At 40.2% G+C, this 16,896-nt stretch overlaps 2 protein-coding genes across 2 annotated transcripts; one reads left to right on the top strand and one right to left on the bottom strand.

The window, feature by feature from the left end:
- Positions 1-19: 19 nt before the first annotated feature.
- On the top strand, positions 20-6,592 carry LOC138609191 (solute carrier family 22 member 13). Its single transcript, XM_069681829.1, has 10 exons — positions 20-358; positions 1,610-1,713; positions 2,173-2,327; positions 3,255-3,423; positions 3,602-3,716; positions 4,860-4,960; positions 5,099-5,310; positions 5,406-5,514; positions 5,611-5,823; positions 6,096-6,592. The coding sequence occupies exons 1-10, from the start codon at positions 20-22 to the stop codon at positions 6,196-6,198; spliced, it is 1,620 nt and encodes a 539-aa protein (XP_069537930.1). The 3' UTR covers positions 6,199-6,592.
- Positions 6,593-8,051: 1,459 nt separating this feature from the next.
- LOC138608592 (digestive cysteine proteinase 1) lies at positions 8,052-16,896 on the bottom strand. The gene is made up of 11 exons (XM_069681183.1): positions 16,738-16,896; positions 15,911-15,970; positions 15,738-15,830; positions 14,900-15,072; positions 14,143-14,404; positions 13,852-14,047; positions 13,558-13,751; positions 13,387-13,478; positions 10,655-10,816; positions 8,690-8,879; positions 8,052-8,607 (listed from the first exon to the last, which is right to left on the bottom strand). The coding sequence occupies exons 1-11, from the start codon at positions 16,778-16,780 to the stop codon at positions 8,420-8,422; spliced, it is 1,653 nt and encodes a 550-aa protein (XP_069537284.1). The 5' UTR covers positions 16,781-16,896; the 3' UTR covers positions 8,052-8,419.

Raw genomic sequence — 16,896 nt, 5'->3', positions numbered from 1 at the left:
GGTCTATTTTTCTCCCAAAATGAATTTCGACCAGATCCTCTCTGCCGTCGGAGGCTTCGGAAAGTATCAGAAAATTTTGTACATATGGATTTGTTTACCCCAGATCCTCCTCGCCTTCCACATGATGGTGAGCATCTTTACAGGAGCCACACCGCCACATCACTGCCGGGAGAGCTCCAGCTCAGTAGCCCGGGAACTCTCCTACTCTCCCGGTACACTCAACCAGAGCTTCACCCTCTCGGATTCCTCCTGCTTCTCTTCTGAGGTCCTCCTGCAAGGAAACCGGACCGGGCGCGTCCCATGTGGCCACGGATGGGTGTACAGCAACGAGACTTTCCAGAGCACTACAGTCACAGAGGTAGTCAGTAGTAGGATGCTGGTGTGCACATTAAATGTGATCTGTTTTATCATTGCATGCAATCAATCTCAAGTTACGCTCCTGCCTGCGAGCAGGTGAACAGTTATTACACTGTAAAAATGAATCCCAAAAAGCAAAAAAAAGGTTACTAGAGAACATCAAACATTTTTAGGAAGTAGAGAGTCCCAAATGTGATGCTGATGTGATGTAAGATAGCCACGGGGCAAAGGTTGGCTGGTTAACATAATAGGCCTATCAACAATATCACCTGAAAAAACTCTAGTTTAGGCCAGTTGTCTACCCTGTTTTCAATTTTTATGCTAAGCTAGGCTAACTGGCTTTTGTGTCAAGATAGCAAATAGGTGTATTCCCTTCAATTCCCTTAATTTTAATTTTTACACTGAGCACCTCAGGGAATAAAGCAGGACCCAACCTATTGCCCTTATCATGCCTATAAATAGTGTACTGTAGTATTGTAATAACCTTTATTTAATCATTTAAGTCCCATTGAGATCAAGATCTCATTTTCAAGAGAGACCTGAGCACATATTAGTACAATAAAACATAAATAACACAATTTAAATGTACAGTATCAATCAATAAATTAATACATTTATCACAATAAATCATAATAAATATAATACAATGAAAGCCATAAAAAACGAATAAAGGTAAATTAAAACAAGTTAAAGAAACTAAAAACAAACACAACTGAAATCAATCAGACTTTTGAGAAGATTTCTGAATTGACCCATTGGAACCAGAGTATCGAGCTTTAAGGTGCACTGTAATTTATTCCAAGCATTCGGTGCGAAAAATCTAAAAGCAGTCTTTCCTCGTTCACTGTGAACTCTGGGGACATGCAGCACTAACCAGTCCTGTGAACGAGTGTTATGTTTTGCAACTCTCCATCCAAGAAGGGATGACAAATAAAGAGGCAAATTTTTAAGAAGCCCTTTATAAATAAATAAAAAACAAATGCTGGTCTCTTCTAATAGTATCATAGTTACATTTATTCATATAGAGCATGCAATAAAATAGCAACACAGTGAACCTACAGCTTGAAAAAGGGGTCCCAGGGGCAATGGAAGTATTTTAACTTCAATATAGACTTAATTTGACTAACATAGACACACAGATAATTCCTGCTGTAATAAGTTCACACTAATATGTACAGAGGGAGAATAAAAGATAAATAAAAGGTTTTATTAACATATCACCTCTCTTTTGTTTGTCTTTTTCTTACACCAGTGGGACCTGGTGTGTGACAAAGCAGGACTGAACAGTCTTGGTTCTTCCATCTACATGTCTGGACTGTTGGTGGGATCTGTAGTTTTTGGAGCCATGGCTGACAGGTAGGTTGCTGCTTTCTCTTAGCCGGGAGTTCTGTAACCTCTGACCTTGTACATACACAAGACACAGCCAGTCCTTGGCATTAAAGCATGGCTGCAGAGGCAGACACAGAGGGAGTCTTTAGTTTATGGTAGCCATGACATTTGAAACATTGTTGCTTATTGAGTTGAAGGGCTACATTTGCTTGATAGGGCCTCACTAATTCTGTGTATTTTAAATCTGATTTAACCCAATGTGGATGTGTGGGTGCCTAAAATATCTTTAAAAAACTGTATAATTTAAATATCATGAAATATTTTGTGTTCCTCTCAAGGTATAAACGTTGTGATATAATAATAAAATCAAAATGTGTGTGGGACTCTAAAACTCTTCAATACCAAATAAATTAGAGATGTGTTTGCAACTGTGGGAGTTTTCATACAGTCAGCAAACTCATGTCCATGCATTGTTTTGTGTGCAAGGTACGGCCGACGTTTCATCCTGCTGCTGTGCATCGCTCTTCAGACTGTGTTTGGTGTCGCTGTGGCCTTTGCACCCAACTTCCCTGTCTATGTGATTCTTCGCTTTACAGTTGGCACCACGATATCTGGAGTCATCATCAATGCCTTTGTACTAGGTACGGAACGCAACAGAGACACTTCAGATTATCATCATCAGAATTTTGTATCATATTCTAAAAGAAAGAAATCCTCCACAAAGCTTCGTCTGTACAGAGTATTTTAAGAAAGTTCTTGTGGAATAAATCATCAGATTTTAAGTTCTCTTTCATGTCCTTTCAGCTCTTGTGTATTCAGTTTGTACACAGAACCTTTACATGGAAGCTGTATGTTTCCAGGAAGCTTTAGAATATGAGCTTAGAAACTATGGGTGCAACAGGAAAAACACAGAGATGAAACTGAATTATTCTGTTTTCGTAAATTATTTAAAAATTCTCCTACCTCTTAAAAACACAAAACATTTTCCAATCCTATGATTTCTTTTTTTAATCCCACTCTGGGGATGGCAATGACAGTCTGTTAATCAGACAGACCACCACTTTGCTCCAGACTGAAATAGCTCATCAACTATTTGATGAATTGCCATGAAAGTTCTTACAGATATTCATGGTCCTAGCGTGGAATCCTACCGACTTCAGAGATCCCCTGACTTTTCCTCTTACACCACTTACAAGGTTCACTTTTGTGGTTTTAGTAAACTGTCATCACAACTTTCCATTGCCATGTATTTTTTGTACAGACATTTATGTTCTGCTAAGGATGAACTGTACTAACTTTAGCGATAACTTAGTGCCATAATCAGGTCAAAATTTCGTTTTTTGATGCTACCATATTAGCTTTTTTCAGGCCTGCAGACATGTGCTCTATTTGTAATAATTTAATGTCTCATGTGTTTTTTGTTCAATCCCAGAACACAAACCCTCCCTACTCTGTCCGCTCCTTAAATTTCCAAATCCCCAAACATAGTTTAACTCTCTCCCCATGCTCCTCTCCTCTCCTCTCCTCTCCTCTCCTCTCCTTCCAAACCCTGTGCTGTTTTTTCAAAGGCACTGAATGGACTTGCACCAAGAGGCGCATGCTAGCTGGTATCATCACCGACTACGCATTTGGTCTGGGCTACATGCTGCTGGCAGGCATAGCGTACTTGATACGAGACTGGAGAAAGTTGCAACTGGCTATATCAGCCCCGGGCTTCCTGCTCATCTTTTATATTTGGTGGGAAAATCAATGGGCATCTGAGCATTCGATACACTGTGTATTCATACATTAGGACATGAATGCCCTCCTTGTGAACCTCCAATCCTCCTCTCCCCATTTTTCCGGCACTTTCTTTTATCTCTGTTCACTCTCCCTCCTGTCCCTCCCTCCTGTATACTCCTCTTTCTCCTGCTAGGGTGGTTCCTCAGTCTGCTAGGTGGTTGTTGGCCAACAACAGGAAGGAGGAAGCCATTGCGCTCCTACGCAAGGCAGCGCTTGTCAATGGCCGGGTCTTACCACCCGTTGTACAGGTAAATCCATCACCATTTTTGCTGGCTAATTAAAATGTTAAAATGTGTTTTTCTCTGCTGCTTGCAGGTAAGACCTGTTGAAGACTTATCTTTTAGTCAAAGGGATATGGAAGATGACAAAAATCCATAAAAAGACTAATAACAACAATGTTTTTGTCATTTTTCCAACATGTCACAATTCCCTTACCCCCCAACCCATTTTCTTTACTGCAGATGTATAGCTTGCAGAGAGTTAGATTAGATGGTATGACCACTTGAAATAGTAAATGGGGTAAGGCCAGCAACCGGTTAGCTTAGCTTAGCACAAACACTGGAAATGGGGAAACAGTTAGCCTGTCTCATAGACTGTATGTAAAGATCTTACTAGCAACTCCAAAACACACAAATTAACATTTAGCATCATGTAGCAAAGTGTTAAAATGACAGGTTGCGATTTTATCACTTTCGTAAAAAGCCAGGAAAACTGTTTTCATCACTCCCTGTTATTATGCTAAGCTAAGCTAATAGATGTAAGATAGACAAACATTGGAGTATTATTAATTTTCTCATCATCTCTCTGCAATAGAAAAAAATAAACATTCTTCTAAAATATTCCTGTTCACGATGATGCCTGATACAAATATATAATTCTAATGCTGCGTTCCAGACAACTGGGAACTCGAGTCCACAAGTAGGAACTCCGACTTTGAATGGCGTTCCATAGCATTTTTTCCAGGCAGAGGTCGGAAAAATGGTGCGTTCCAGACTTCACAGTCCAGAAGTCGGAAATGTCTACTGGGAAGTTCTCGAGTTCCCAGTTGTCTGGAACGCAGCGTAAGATTTCCCACTTGATTTAAACACGTGGGTATTGTACGTTTTTGTACGTTTCTTATTCACAGCTGTATTCTGCAGCTGCTAACAATGGCACACAAAAAATTACATTGCCCATGTTCATGGTAATGAAGACCCAAAGAACATGTCACCCACTGCAACAGAGAGGCTCGCTGATGTGTTTTTAAAGTCAACAATGGAGCTCTTTGGTACACAGGAACATCTATATCAAACATTGGCTACACAGTCAATAGGCCTTGTCTTTTTATTAGATTTGTTAAAAATATGAAAGATATTAAATATGTTTAAAGAATTTGGTTCACATGTGTCCAGGTGGAGAAGATTTTAGGTGGGGCGAAGCGAAGACATTCAGCAGTGGACCTCTTAAGAACACCTCAGATGAGAAAGAGGGCTCTCATCTTGTTTTACATCTGGTAAATTGCTTGTTTATTTGTTAATGCACAAATGACTTTTAGTTTTTTTAGATACATCAATAACATTTCAAATTCCCATTTATTATTTTTCTTCTTTTTCTTTTCTGTCTACATCACTTCTCCTCCGTCACACCTAAGGTTTGTGAATGTGCTGGTGTATTACGGCCTCTCACTGGGCGTGTCCAGGTTAGGCACAAACCTCTACCTGACCCAGTTTGTGTTTGGGCTGGTTGAGATCCCGGCTCGTTCTCTCGTCCTACTTGTCCTGCCCTGCAGTCGACGACTCTCCCAAAGCGGATTTCTGGCTGTCGGAGGGCTCGCCTGTCTGCTTATGCTCACTGTCCCTGCAGGTACAATGACCACTGAGTGTTTGTGTTCTAACAGGAATGTGAACTTTATGCAAACCATCTTTTCACAAGCACCATTTCCATCCTTTTAACTGTAGATCACCCCAATGTCCTGACTGCTCTTGCTATGGTAGGGAAGTTTGGCATAACAGCCTCCTTTGCTGTCATCTATGTGTACACTGCAGAGATCTTCCCCACTGTGCTGAGGTAAGACATTTCTTTCAGTTTTAGTTGCTTTTTATATAAAGAAATGTTCTGTGTGATTTTAAAAAACGGGAACTTTTTCCTTGTGTATACCTACAGGCAAACAGGAATAGGAGTATCCTGTATGTTTGCGAGGATTGGTGGCGTGTTAGCACCCATTATCAACATGCTTCATAACAACAGCCCTGCTACACCTCTGGTCATCTTCGGTATCTCCCCGCTGCTGGGTGCTGTGCTGGCCCTGGCACTTCCTGAAACTGCCGACAGACCTCTTCCCGACACGGTGGAGGATGCAGAGAACTGGGACACGAGGTATTACAATGTGACCTTTCACGGGGGTGGGACTTTGCTTTGTGGATATTCTTTTCAATTCACTTGGAGTTTAAAGAGAATTAAATGGAACATTCTCTGTCGGGGAGGCTTATTTTTGCAGCAGCTGTAGTGTTATCAAAGTGTTATCAAAGCCTCTGCATATTCCCAGCCTTCATTACCCTGAACAGGACATAACAGGCCTCTTTGTTCTTAGGTGAAGACCAAACCTCTCAGTGTGTACTTTGAGTTTTGTTGTACTTTGTCTCCTTAAGGTGGCCTCCCAACAATAAGAACCCTGAGATGTCGGAGGATAATAGCCAATCAGCCAGCAGCACAGAGGAACAGGAGCGTCGACATCTAGCAAACCAGACTTAACTGTGTGTACATTTTCCATTATACACTTGCCACACATCCTCAACTTTGTTACTGGATACAGTGCGTCATCGAATATCCTCTATGCATTGACCTGTAAGGTTGTGATTAAGAGCTCTATGCAAGGTAACCAAACATATTTGACTCACTAAACAAGTTGCAAGTGTGCATTGTGCACACATGTACAAAGCAGGTGTTCATACATGCTACCAAGGCAAATCAGTAGCACACTTTGACCAGACGCAGATACTGTAAACACCCTCAGGAGGCAGAAGAATGACATCCTGCTTTTCAATCTCGGGTATTACTCAGGTGTTTACATCTTTATTCTGAGAAGTGTTTTTTATAATTTATCTAAGTGGTGAAACAGAACCAATGGTTCCACTTAAGACAGATTGCATATTTGTAAATATTTTTTTGATCTACAGGCATCAGATCAAGATTAAATATCTATGCCTGTGCTGATTTGTAGAATAAGACTGGACAGGAAGACTTAAGCCACTTCCTTTTATGGGCCCGATCCCAATCTCCACACTCAGACTTTGAGGCAAGTTCCCGGTAAGTGTGTGAGTGCCTAGCGCTGTCCCACTGTCAAATCATCAAGCGCGTAAGGGCTCTGATGCAGACTTTTCAATGCTAAATTGCGGACTTTTCGTGAGTCTGCATATCTGCAGACTTTCCTTTGGTAGTTACCCAGAGTTCATAGCCAACTTGGTCACGTATACTAATGTGATTGTCCAGCCCCCCTTCAAATGTAAACAAAGCAAGCATGGGCGGTGATATGAACCACAAATAGGTTTATCTGTAAGTGACAACATTTAGTTATTTTAGCCTATAGCATGTTTTTAGATAAGTTATAAGCTCTTAAAAAGGTATGTTTTCCAGATAAAAATTCGCAAAGAAATAAAAATGATGCCTCCGACTTTTGATAGTTTGCTAAAATAAACACTGTAATGTAAGACACACAATTATATGCTGGAGGTCGGCTTCTGTTTCCAGGCAATGTGTGATGCCATGTAGTTCCTAGTCCTAATTTTTATACAGTTCTCAAACAGACTCGCGCACTGCACTCCTGACGTCACTAAGGTCCGTGAGGTTTCAGTGCTTAGGCTTTAGGGTGGAGATTGGGATTGGGCAATGCAGTAGATAGAGCCTCATCAGCTGCTTTTAAGACTTCCTGTTTCATTATTAGGATTTATTACATTTTAGTTCATTTAATAAAAGCACTTACATTTGTTTAAAAGTTTGCCATGTCTGTGGACTGTTTATGATATATCATTGATGTTTTATGACTGTTATGAACAAGCAACTGCCTTATTTTCTATGTTGCAATTCTCAAGAAAGAGAAATAAAAATTGCATGTAGATTGCATGCAAAAGCTAACTTTATTATGCCTACTGTAGCCTATTAGACTAACGTAGTTGATTTGTAGTTTTGTACTGAAACTATGGAATGCCACTTTTATCCGCATGTGATTTGATTTCAGCTTTGTTTGTAGAAGTTTGTTCTATTATGTGGATTTATATCTAGATGTAATATTTGCTAGTTTTTACTTGGATCTGTGAATTTTGACTTCAAGGGCTGTTAATGTACAAAGTACAAGAGATTTATTAAAATTAAACTCCAAACATGGATCAGAAGCACAGGTCATGTAAAATGCTATGTAACTCAGGCAAAGGGAATTTGGTTATTAAGAATCTTATTCCTGTAGAAGAGAAAAGTGAGGCCTGAATGCTTTACATGTGTGTGTGGAGGGGATAACATGTCATGCCACTGCATGAATTTAGAAAGCATGCCTTACTGCTGCCCACAGAGTTTTTCTTTTAGATAAGCCAGACAAGTCAGGTTATGGTTAATAATCAAACTTTTTATTGCATTGATTCCAGACCAGTGCATTATTTTGATAAACAGAACAAGAACAAGTGGAAATGTGTCACAAAATGTACTTTGTACAACTGATATGAAGGCACTGTAGCCATGTACCGTCTGCAATAAAATTGAATAAACATATCAAAATCATGTCTAAAGAAGCTAATTTGTTGTGTGTTTGAGTTGTGCAGCATACAAATTTATTCCATTTAACAACAACATTGAATACTTCATCTGCAAACAGCTCATTTTGATGCCATAACCTCAACACATCCAAAATCAGGTGTCAGTCATCCTCAGGCACTCACATAGTGGTATTAACATAAAGATTTGAATAAGCAGAAAATGTGCAAATCTATGCCAGTGTAACATATGTTGCATCAGTAGTGACGCCACAGTTGTTATCTTTCATAGACATCAGGATGTAGCCATCATTGCCCCAGTAGGTGGACCATGAGTTCTTTACCAACCAGTATGGATCCCCATTCAGGGTACCGTATCCCACTGCAAGCACAGCATGGTCCAGGTCATCTGTTTTATTCCCTGGAAAACACAACAATCACGCACAGTTAGAGAGAGACTTTTGCTATAAAAACTACGAGCACCAGTGAGAATAAAAACTTACCACAAGCAGGTTCATAGTAGACACCATGACTGTAGAAAACAAAAGATCGATGTGAAGCATCAATACTAACAGCCACTGGCCCGTTTTTAAAAAGTGCCATCTTAAGGGCATCTGCGTCTCCTGATGTCACGTTGGTGTAGCTCTGGATTTGTGCAGTAAGCTGGGATGTGTTCAAATGGCAAAATCCATTCTGTTCAGGAAGGAAAGCAGAAAAACTGATTACTGAGCTTATATTGCCGAAGTACTGGAAACAATTCTGTATGTCCCAGTCATACAGTCACCCTGGCCATCAAGGCATAAGTCGAGATTGTGGACATTGACAATAGTGCTGTACAGACAGGGCACCAGGTGACTCCAATTGGGCTACATAGACACAATTTCTTCCTTTTAACTATGTTTAGAAGTTCTTTCAGTTAGTTGACCTTTGAAATAGATGACAACTGGGTAATAATATTTATTTAAAAGCTAGCAAAAAGGCATCAATGTCATGTCATGGTTTATCAACAATTTAACAATTTAAGAACTCAAGCAATTGTTGCAGAAGGTGTAAAGTTCCCCTTCATGGTGGTCAGCAAAGGAGTACCCCTGGGATCTATCCTGGGGCCACTTCATTTTACATTTCCTTATAACTATATTGCCCAAAACTTGAAAAATTGTCAAAATAATTTTTATGACACATATTCCTCTCAGGTTTTTTTCACAGTACACTGCTTTTAGCTATATGCAACAAACTGTGTCTTGAGAATATCATGTACTGTTTTTATCAGCATTAGCTTAAGACTAATGAGAGCATTGACTCAATTGATACCACATTGGCACATTCAATTTCTGCATTGTTTAATGTGAAAAAACAGTTCCAGTACCTGGGTATCAGGCTAGATGTTGATTTATCTTTTAGGCTTTACTTGTATTGCATTAATACATGACAAAATTCACAAGCACATTGTACTAGTATGAAAACTTCTTACCACGTCCTTAAGCATTTTTCATAGATATAAGATATAATATAAGAAGCAGAAGAATGTTCCATAGAATTTAACTCTTGTGTTACGTGTAAAAATGTCAAGCTGTGCCTTACAGCCTTAGTTTAGAGTCATCATTTATTATGGCAGGTAAGTGTCCAAAGCGGGGTACACACTACAAGATAATGGGCTCGATTCCCCCCTTCAGAAAGTAGTAAGCAAAGTCCCGATTTTTTGATGGTTCGAAAGATTATCTCTCCAGATGTTCCTGTGGTGTGATGTCTGTTAAGAGTGATTTTACTTCCCCCGATCTGCTTGGAAGGCCGTCGCCGCACTGATTTCAAATCATAAATATTAAACGTTCAATATTTACGATCCGTTATCCTGTTGTGTAGGGTGAACCCAGATGACAGCCGAGCACGCACTCTGTGGATTGTCACGTGGAACAAAACGATAGCCAATTGGTAAGCAAGCTGACTGAAGAAGGAAGCACAACAACTGCAGCCATGGTGACAAAAGCAGATAGGGAGCCTAAAGGAACACGTACATCCCATGTTCACACCATCTCCACCACTTCATCCATCACGTTTGTTTATTTTTCTTCCAGAATTTTCAGTAAAAAGTCCTAAAACTATCATCACCAATTTTTCCTGCCTGTCGTCCGCCATGTTTGTTAACTATAAAATCTCATTTGACTGAGAGATTTCCAGTTTTGAGAGTCGGGATTCTGGTTGTTGGTGAATGGGATCTGTTAATGTGTGGTGTGGGGTGCTGTTGTGACGTAATCGTTGCTCTCCACACACCATAGGAGCAAAACTGTTAAATCTATGATTATATATTGTCATGTGTGGGATCTGTCACATTTTCAACATCTGTTAAGATTTGAAAAATATTTTAGTGTAGGCCAGGCTTTAGTCTCACACAAATAATGGGTTGTCAGTGCAGTGCTATGAAGTTATTTTGCTTTAATAGGTTAAAGAATCACATCTTCAAAACAGCTCACCATTCCCATATAGGCTCCATAGGTTTCTGTTGTGGCAATGCCTCCATGTTTCATGATCCATTCGTACGCTCTCCACTCCTCCCCTCCATCGCAGCCGTTATTGCCAAAACCCCAGGAACAGTCCACTAGCATCTGCTGAGACAGAACCTGCAGGGAGCCCATCTGAAAAACAAGAACAAAACATCACACACTGAAGCAGAACAAGGCTAATCTCTCAGAAATCACATACAAAAAGTACACAACAGTTTCAGAAGCTTTGGTTTTTCATGGCAGTGCATAAACCTGAACAATAATTAAAGAACGAAAGACTTATACAAGAAAATTTGAGGGTTTGAGAGAGGAAAATAAGACCAAGAGACAAAAAACAAACATAAAGGCACTAAAAAACAAAACAAAATAGATGGTAAGAGAATGAACAGGGATGTTTATAAAGAACAGTTTTTATACAAGCTATTAGTTACAGGTTTCTTGGGAGACGCTGTGAGATCAAGAAGAAGTAATTTTCAAATTGGCCCCTGGAGAGTGGCTCTATTTACGAAGCGGCCTGTGGTCACGGAGGTGCCTCAGCATGCAGGTCACTTCCTGCTGCTGTGCCTCGTGCTGGCGAAGGCACAAAGACGAACTGCTGGAGGCTTCGCAGCAGTACTTACTGCTAGCCAAAATAAACTGCACAACACTGAAACAGTTAGCTTTATTATCTAGATAGGAGTACTAATCCACAGAAAGGTTCATCATGATCTTCCTTTATAAGTGAATCGTGTTTTATCACTGACAAGGTACTTTAGTTATCTTTAACACTGAAATTGACACAGAAATTAAGCAAATTCAACATTTCTCCATCATTAAAGAGGGAAAGGAAGAAAATTGCTTTGTTGGGCTGGGATCAACACTTAAATAATCGAAGATTTTCATTTAAATAAATGTCTGTTAAGTCAACATCTATTGACGAATGAGGTAACACTGGTGATTGAGCCCATGGCCCACTAGTGAAAGACTGCTTTTGCAGTATTACAGACTGGGTGCCTAGAGCGACTTTCGCAGGGAAAAATCACAAGCGGCGCCCAGTTAGTGATGCGTTTTTATCTCTGCAAGTGTTGCAAGTAAATAGTAATCTACTATGGCTGAACAAAAAAACAAAAAAAGCTTGATGACTACAGATACAACTTCAAAAATAGGTGAAAATCCAAAGAAAAAGAACAAAATTTGACGCTCAGATGACACTGCAACATTGTCTGGATATCTGGGAAGTGTGCTCCCGCAATTACCATTTATCGCAATAGGTGCTGCCCCAGCACCAAACTAAAATCTTCGAGACTAGCACTTTAAGACAAACACAAATAACTAGTAAAATGTTGCAGCAAAAAGGATTTGTATAACAGGGTGATGCAAGCAATTTAAAACACAATTATAAATTAAGATTTCGTCCGTCTATAATACCCCTCTCATTCTTCTATTGCATAGCACTCCAGAGTCATAGTCCACTTCTTAATAACTCTGTAAGGCCCTTCTACACTAAATAAACCTAGTTTTTTCTATCCCTGCATTGCTTCTTCATACTTGGGAATTTCCATTGTCAGCCTATTCAATAGACAACTACAAGACAAACAAGAGACAAAAATCAAGACTGGCCAAACCTACACCCTAGGGCCCAAGCACAAAACCCTCACAGACTTAACTGATGTCAGGTTCAGTGCGCATGTCCATGAGGGCTTAAGAAGGTTAAAAAAAAAAAAAAAAAGGCAGACTGGGACAACAGAAGGCAGCCAAATTCTGTCACTTACAGGTTAACGTCTTAGTGGAGGGAATGCATCTGAAACTCCATGTGTTCCATGAGTGAGGGGATTGGGCGACTGTGTGTGCGCATAATAAACCATCCAATGTTTGGATCAAGTTGCTGGGCAGCACAGGAAAAGGAATGCCTTTGAGCTTTGCCTTGTACGGGATGGAGGGGACCAAAGCTGACAGTCATTCACCAGTACTACTCCTTCACACACACACCGTTTTGTCTAATGTGAGTGAGAGTGACACAATGAACAATGTCGTGTGGACCTGCCCCCATTCTGAAGGGGAGGACTTCTTTTCACTCAAGGGATGCCTCCCCTAAGTTTAGGAGCATTAGATGCAGCATTGTACAGAAATTTAACTAAACTGATGGAATACAAACTTTCTTTTAGCTATGTGTGGAAAAGATGTTGTTTGTTTCAGAAGGGTGAAACTGTTCACCTGCATCAAGCAAAGAAATTCAAACTGGGGCGGCTGTGGCTCAGTGGTAGAGTCGGTTGACTTTCAGTGAGAAGGTCGGAGGTTCGATCCCTCAGTTTACATGTTGAAGTGTCCTTGGGCAAGACACTGAACTTGCTCCCGGTGGCATAGCCATGGGTGAATGACATGTAGTGTAAAAGCAGCTCTGAGTGGTCGCAAAGACTAGAAAAGCGCTATATTATGTACAGTCCATTTACCATGCATTTCACACAGACCACTTTTTTTTTTTTTTTTTTTTAATATAAATTGTAGTGGCTATGCAGCATCAAGAATTATTTTAGTTGCATCATATTATTTCTTCAATATTTAGGAAGATGCTTATAATCAACGCAGAACATAATTGCAATGCAAATCAGTCACAGCATGGACAGATGAACTGCAAAGAGCATAACAAAGTAGCCCCGACAGACTGCACTGCACTGCACTGTGGCCAGTGACTCTTGTGCAGGCTGCTTATTTAATCTTTTCACCTTTAGAAAGAGGGCGCCCTCTACTGCTCCAGTGGTAGCAAAGCTCCAGCAGGAGCCGCAGATGGCCTGGTCCTTTACTGGGGTCACAGCACCTGTAAGAGCAGAGTTGACATAAAAACAAGGATAAGTAAATAACATCTTTGGTAAACATTTTAGATTGCAAACACTCACCGTAAAGCCTCCAGTCAAGTGAGTCAGGTACAGTCACTCCTTCGTAAATCTTCGCGGGGAAAGGGAGCCCTTTGTTTGGAGTCTTTCCTTGTTTCCTTCCCCTCATAGTGGCCATCTCAGACATGGTGCGATCTGACAGAGAGTTCAGAGCCAGAGAGAAGGGCAGCCCTGCTCTGTTCTTGGAGTGGACGTACCTACATTTACAAGAAAACAGTCACAAGGCATCAGAAACTCATTTAAGGAGAGATCATATTGCTGCAGTGTCACAACTCCTAAGTGTTGACATTCCTTCACCTGAGATTATGAACAAAAGCGTGCTGCCTTTTCTCATCTTCTCTTTCATCGCTGTACTGGCGCTGGAACTTGTCCTTGAAATGGTTGAAGATGCGCTGTGAGTGGCCTGATGCTGAAGTGTGGATAAGATCTTTCATTGGATTGGCCAACATGTGGTGCTCCACTCCTGGACCAGGAAATCCCCCACAGCTCATCCCTATATGAACAATAATTGACAAAGTAGAACGGGTGTTTTTATATTCATTTTCTCCTAGAACATCTGGCTTTATGCAGCTATAAAAGAGAACAAACCTTCAGGCAGTGCAAAGACTTTGGGATCCACGTGAGTGCTGAACTCTTTGTAGTCCACCAGGTATTTGTCATAATGTGACCCGAGCAGCGTGTTGTATCCCATCATCTCATAATGGAGGGGTGTAGCAGGCTCTTCCTTACCATCAGCACCTTTTTCTGAATGAGTCACCCACAGTGTGTATGTATTCTTCTTGAAACCCACGGTGGTCACGTTTTGCCAAACTTCACACAGGGAACCTCCATAGTACTCCATCCTCAGGAACTGTGGGGGATAAACATTTTTACTTTTGAGCATAATGACACAAAATATGGGCCAGAAATCATGTTTGGATTAAATGGGAAATTCAGAGTACCAAGTCCCTGAGTTTGCATTGATAAAGGGTTTTAGACAATGAATGAGTCAATAGTAAAAAATAAATTAAATGTCCACATGAGTAACTGACTCTCTGGAGAACACCTACAATTCTTTTACAATTCACAGGACCACAAACACAAATGAGCATCAAATCTGTCTTCTCAAGTTTAGTCTGCGCCTAGATTTGTACAGGCAGCTTAGTACTTTGCAACAGGGAGGGTAAGTATGTTTTTCCTAAGAGCATATATTTAATCTACTCTGACAAATACTCCTGTATTGTTGTAAAAGAATACAGGATCTGATGCCATGCAGTGAAGTTATCTAATGTAAGCAATGACTGGCAGATTCCAGTTCGTTCATGGTGATAAGATTCTTAAACAAACCAAAATACTGCACACAGACCTGGAAGCCCTGCACATCAGGCAGTGAAGCCTGCGTTGTGACCGCTTCATCCTTTGTTCCGTTGACCTGGAAACACTTCATCACGTTCAGCTCTACCTCTGTTGTCTCGGGAGAGATCTTATAGGAAACCCCCCACGGCTTCTCTGCACCCAGCTGGTAAGTGGAAACCTGGCCTGTTGATAATCAATGCATTAAAAGTTAAGCTATATTATTTACTTCTTTAATCTGAGTTTAAATTGGTGTAGTCACACTTTTGTCAATTTCAACATTTTATAAGGTTTATTTAGTTACCTAATGTGGTTCTGGATAATAAAGTATAACATATCTTTTCGATTTCTTAATTTCCACCTCATATTTGAGCTCATGAACACACCGAAGTTGGAAAAACTACTTCTGTTCATGTAATGTTAATTTCTCTCTTAAACTTACAGACTGTTGGTCTTCTAATCTCAGCCCATTTTTACAACTTTCATAACTCCAAGCCTGCACAATAAAGGCCGATTACCACCTATAAATTTACTAAGAAATATAAATTTGGACTCTTACCCACATCAGGATCATGTGGATACAATAGACAGAGTTTACATAATCAGTCAAAACATGACAGTAAATGCTTACAGTCACATGGGTATGTATCAGGAGTCCACAGAATAAGTCCCTCAAAAGTGCTTATTCATTCTTTTTCACTTCTGTGTTTATGTACTGAGTGCTTATGTTCTGCTCTGGTCACTTTGGTCTGACACAACAGGTTCTCAGTTTCACATCAGTAATCCAGCCAAGCAGGGGAAACACAGAGTCAGGTTTAAGAGAAACAGCCATGGGGCCAGTGGTTTCTTACCATGGTAGTAGTCAATGCGGCTGGACTTTGCTGCTAGGTCTAACCAGGCCTCGAATGGCTCCTTGATCTCAGCGTAGGGCAGAGAAATCACTCCTGCAATGGATATGTAACACAGTCCTGTAGTAAGCAACATTTTGAGGCCCCAACATGTAATCTGATGTTGCAATGCTTACCTGTGACATGATAGCTGTCCCCAAAATTTGGAAGGGAGGGAACTGCTTTGCCCTCTGAAGCTAAAAAACAAAGAAGAAGTGAAGGGTGCTTTGTAAATAACATTTTCCTAAAATAAACTGACAGCTGTGCTAAGATGTTTGTTCTCACAGTGTGTCCTTTTCACAGAAAAAATTGTAAGGTTAGGGCAATAATTTGTTCAAAAATTTAACATGTGCTCATTAAAGGCAAAAAGCAGACAAATTCCTGCCGACTTAATTGAGTTATGTCAGGTATATTAAACAAGCAGTTTTCAGAGCTTTACGTATCTTTACAAAAATAACATTCAGACCGCAATAGGTCCACATTCCCTCGTATTGTTTTTTGCTCAGTTAACGCTAAAGGGAACAACGTAATGGCAGAAGGGCTTATAAAAATAGTTGCTCATTAAGTCAAAATAGTGTCGCTTTAATAATGGCATGTATGCCGAATAAATGACTGAACACTACAGTTTCGACTCCTATCATAATTTTACTTTAGGATGCACGTGCCTTTCTTGAGAAGAAAGTCAACTCTAAATTGACAGAATTCAGCTGAGGTTTGGTGGGGCATTCTATGCATTTATCAGCACGTATCTGTGACAGAAGCAGACATATTTCCTTGATAAATAAAAAGATATACAAGACTTATTACCGCTGCTGTAAAGAATTTAATTTCTGAGATTATTTCTCTAACGTAACCTGAACGATAGCCATTGCAAAACGACTGTTCTAAACACCACTAGCTGTTTTCGTAGCATGTATTTAGCTAACAGTAAACACGACGTGGAAAGTTAAGTGTTGCCTCTTACCTGTGATAGCCCACAAAACAACAGCTACAAAGTACAGACGCATTGCTTCCACTGTGAGACCAGAAATACAGGGAATGAAGCAGTCAAACTAAACTTAATAAAAACACATGACTCTGCAACCTATGTCTCCAAAACACTAATTTAATAGCTAACTGCAGT

The sequence above is a fragment of the Semicossyphus pulcher genome, unplaced genomic scaffold, assembly GCF_022749685.1.
Source record: "Semicossyphus pulcher isolate SPU_LCO1_2020_fin unplaced genomic scaffold, fSemPul1.0.p SCAF_5, whole genome shotgun sequence".
NCBI lineage: Eukaryota > Metazoa > Chordata > Actinopteri > Labriformes > Labridae > Semicossyphus > Semicossyphus pulcher.
The sequence above is the reverse complement of the archived record's forward strand: the minus strand, read 5'-3'. Positions and strand labels throughout refer to the sequence as shown.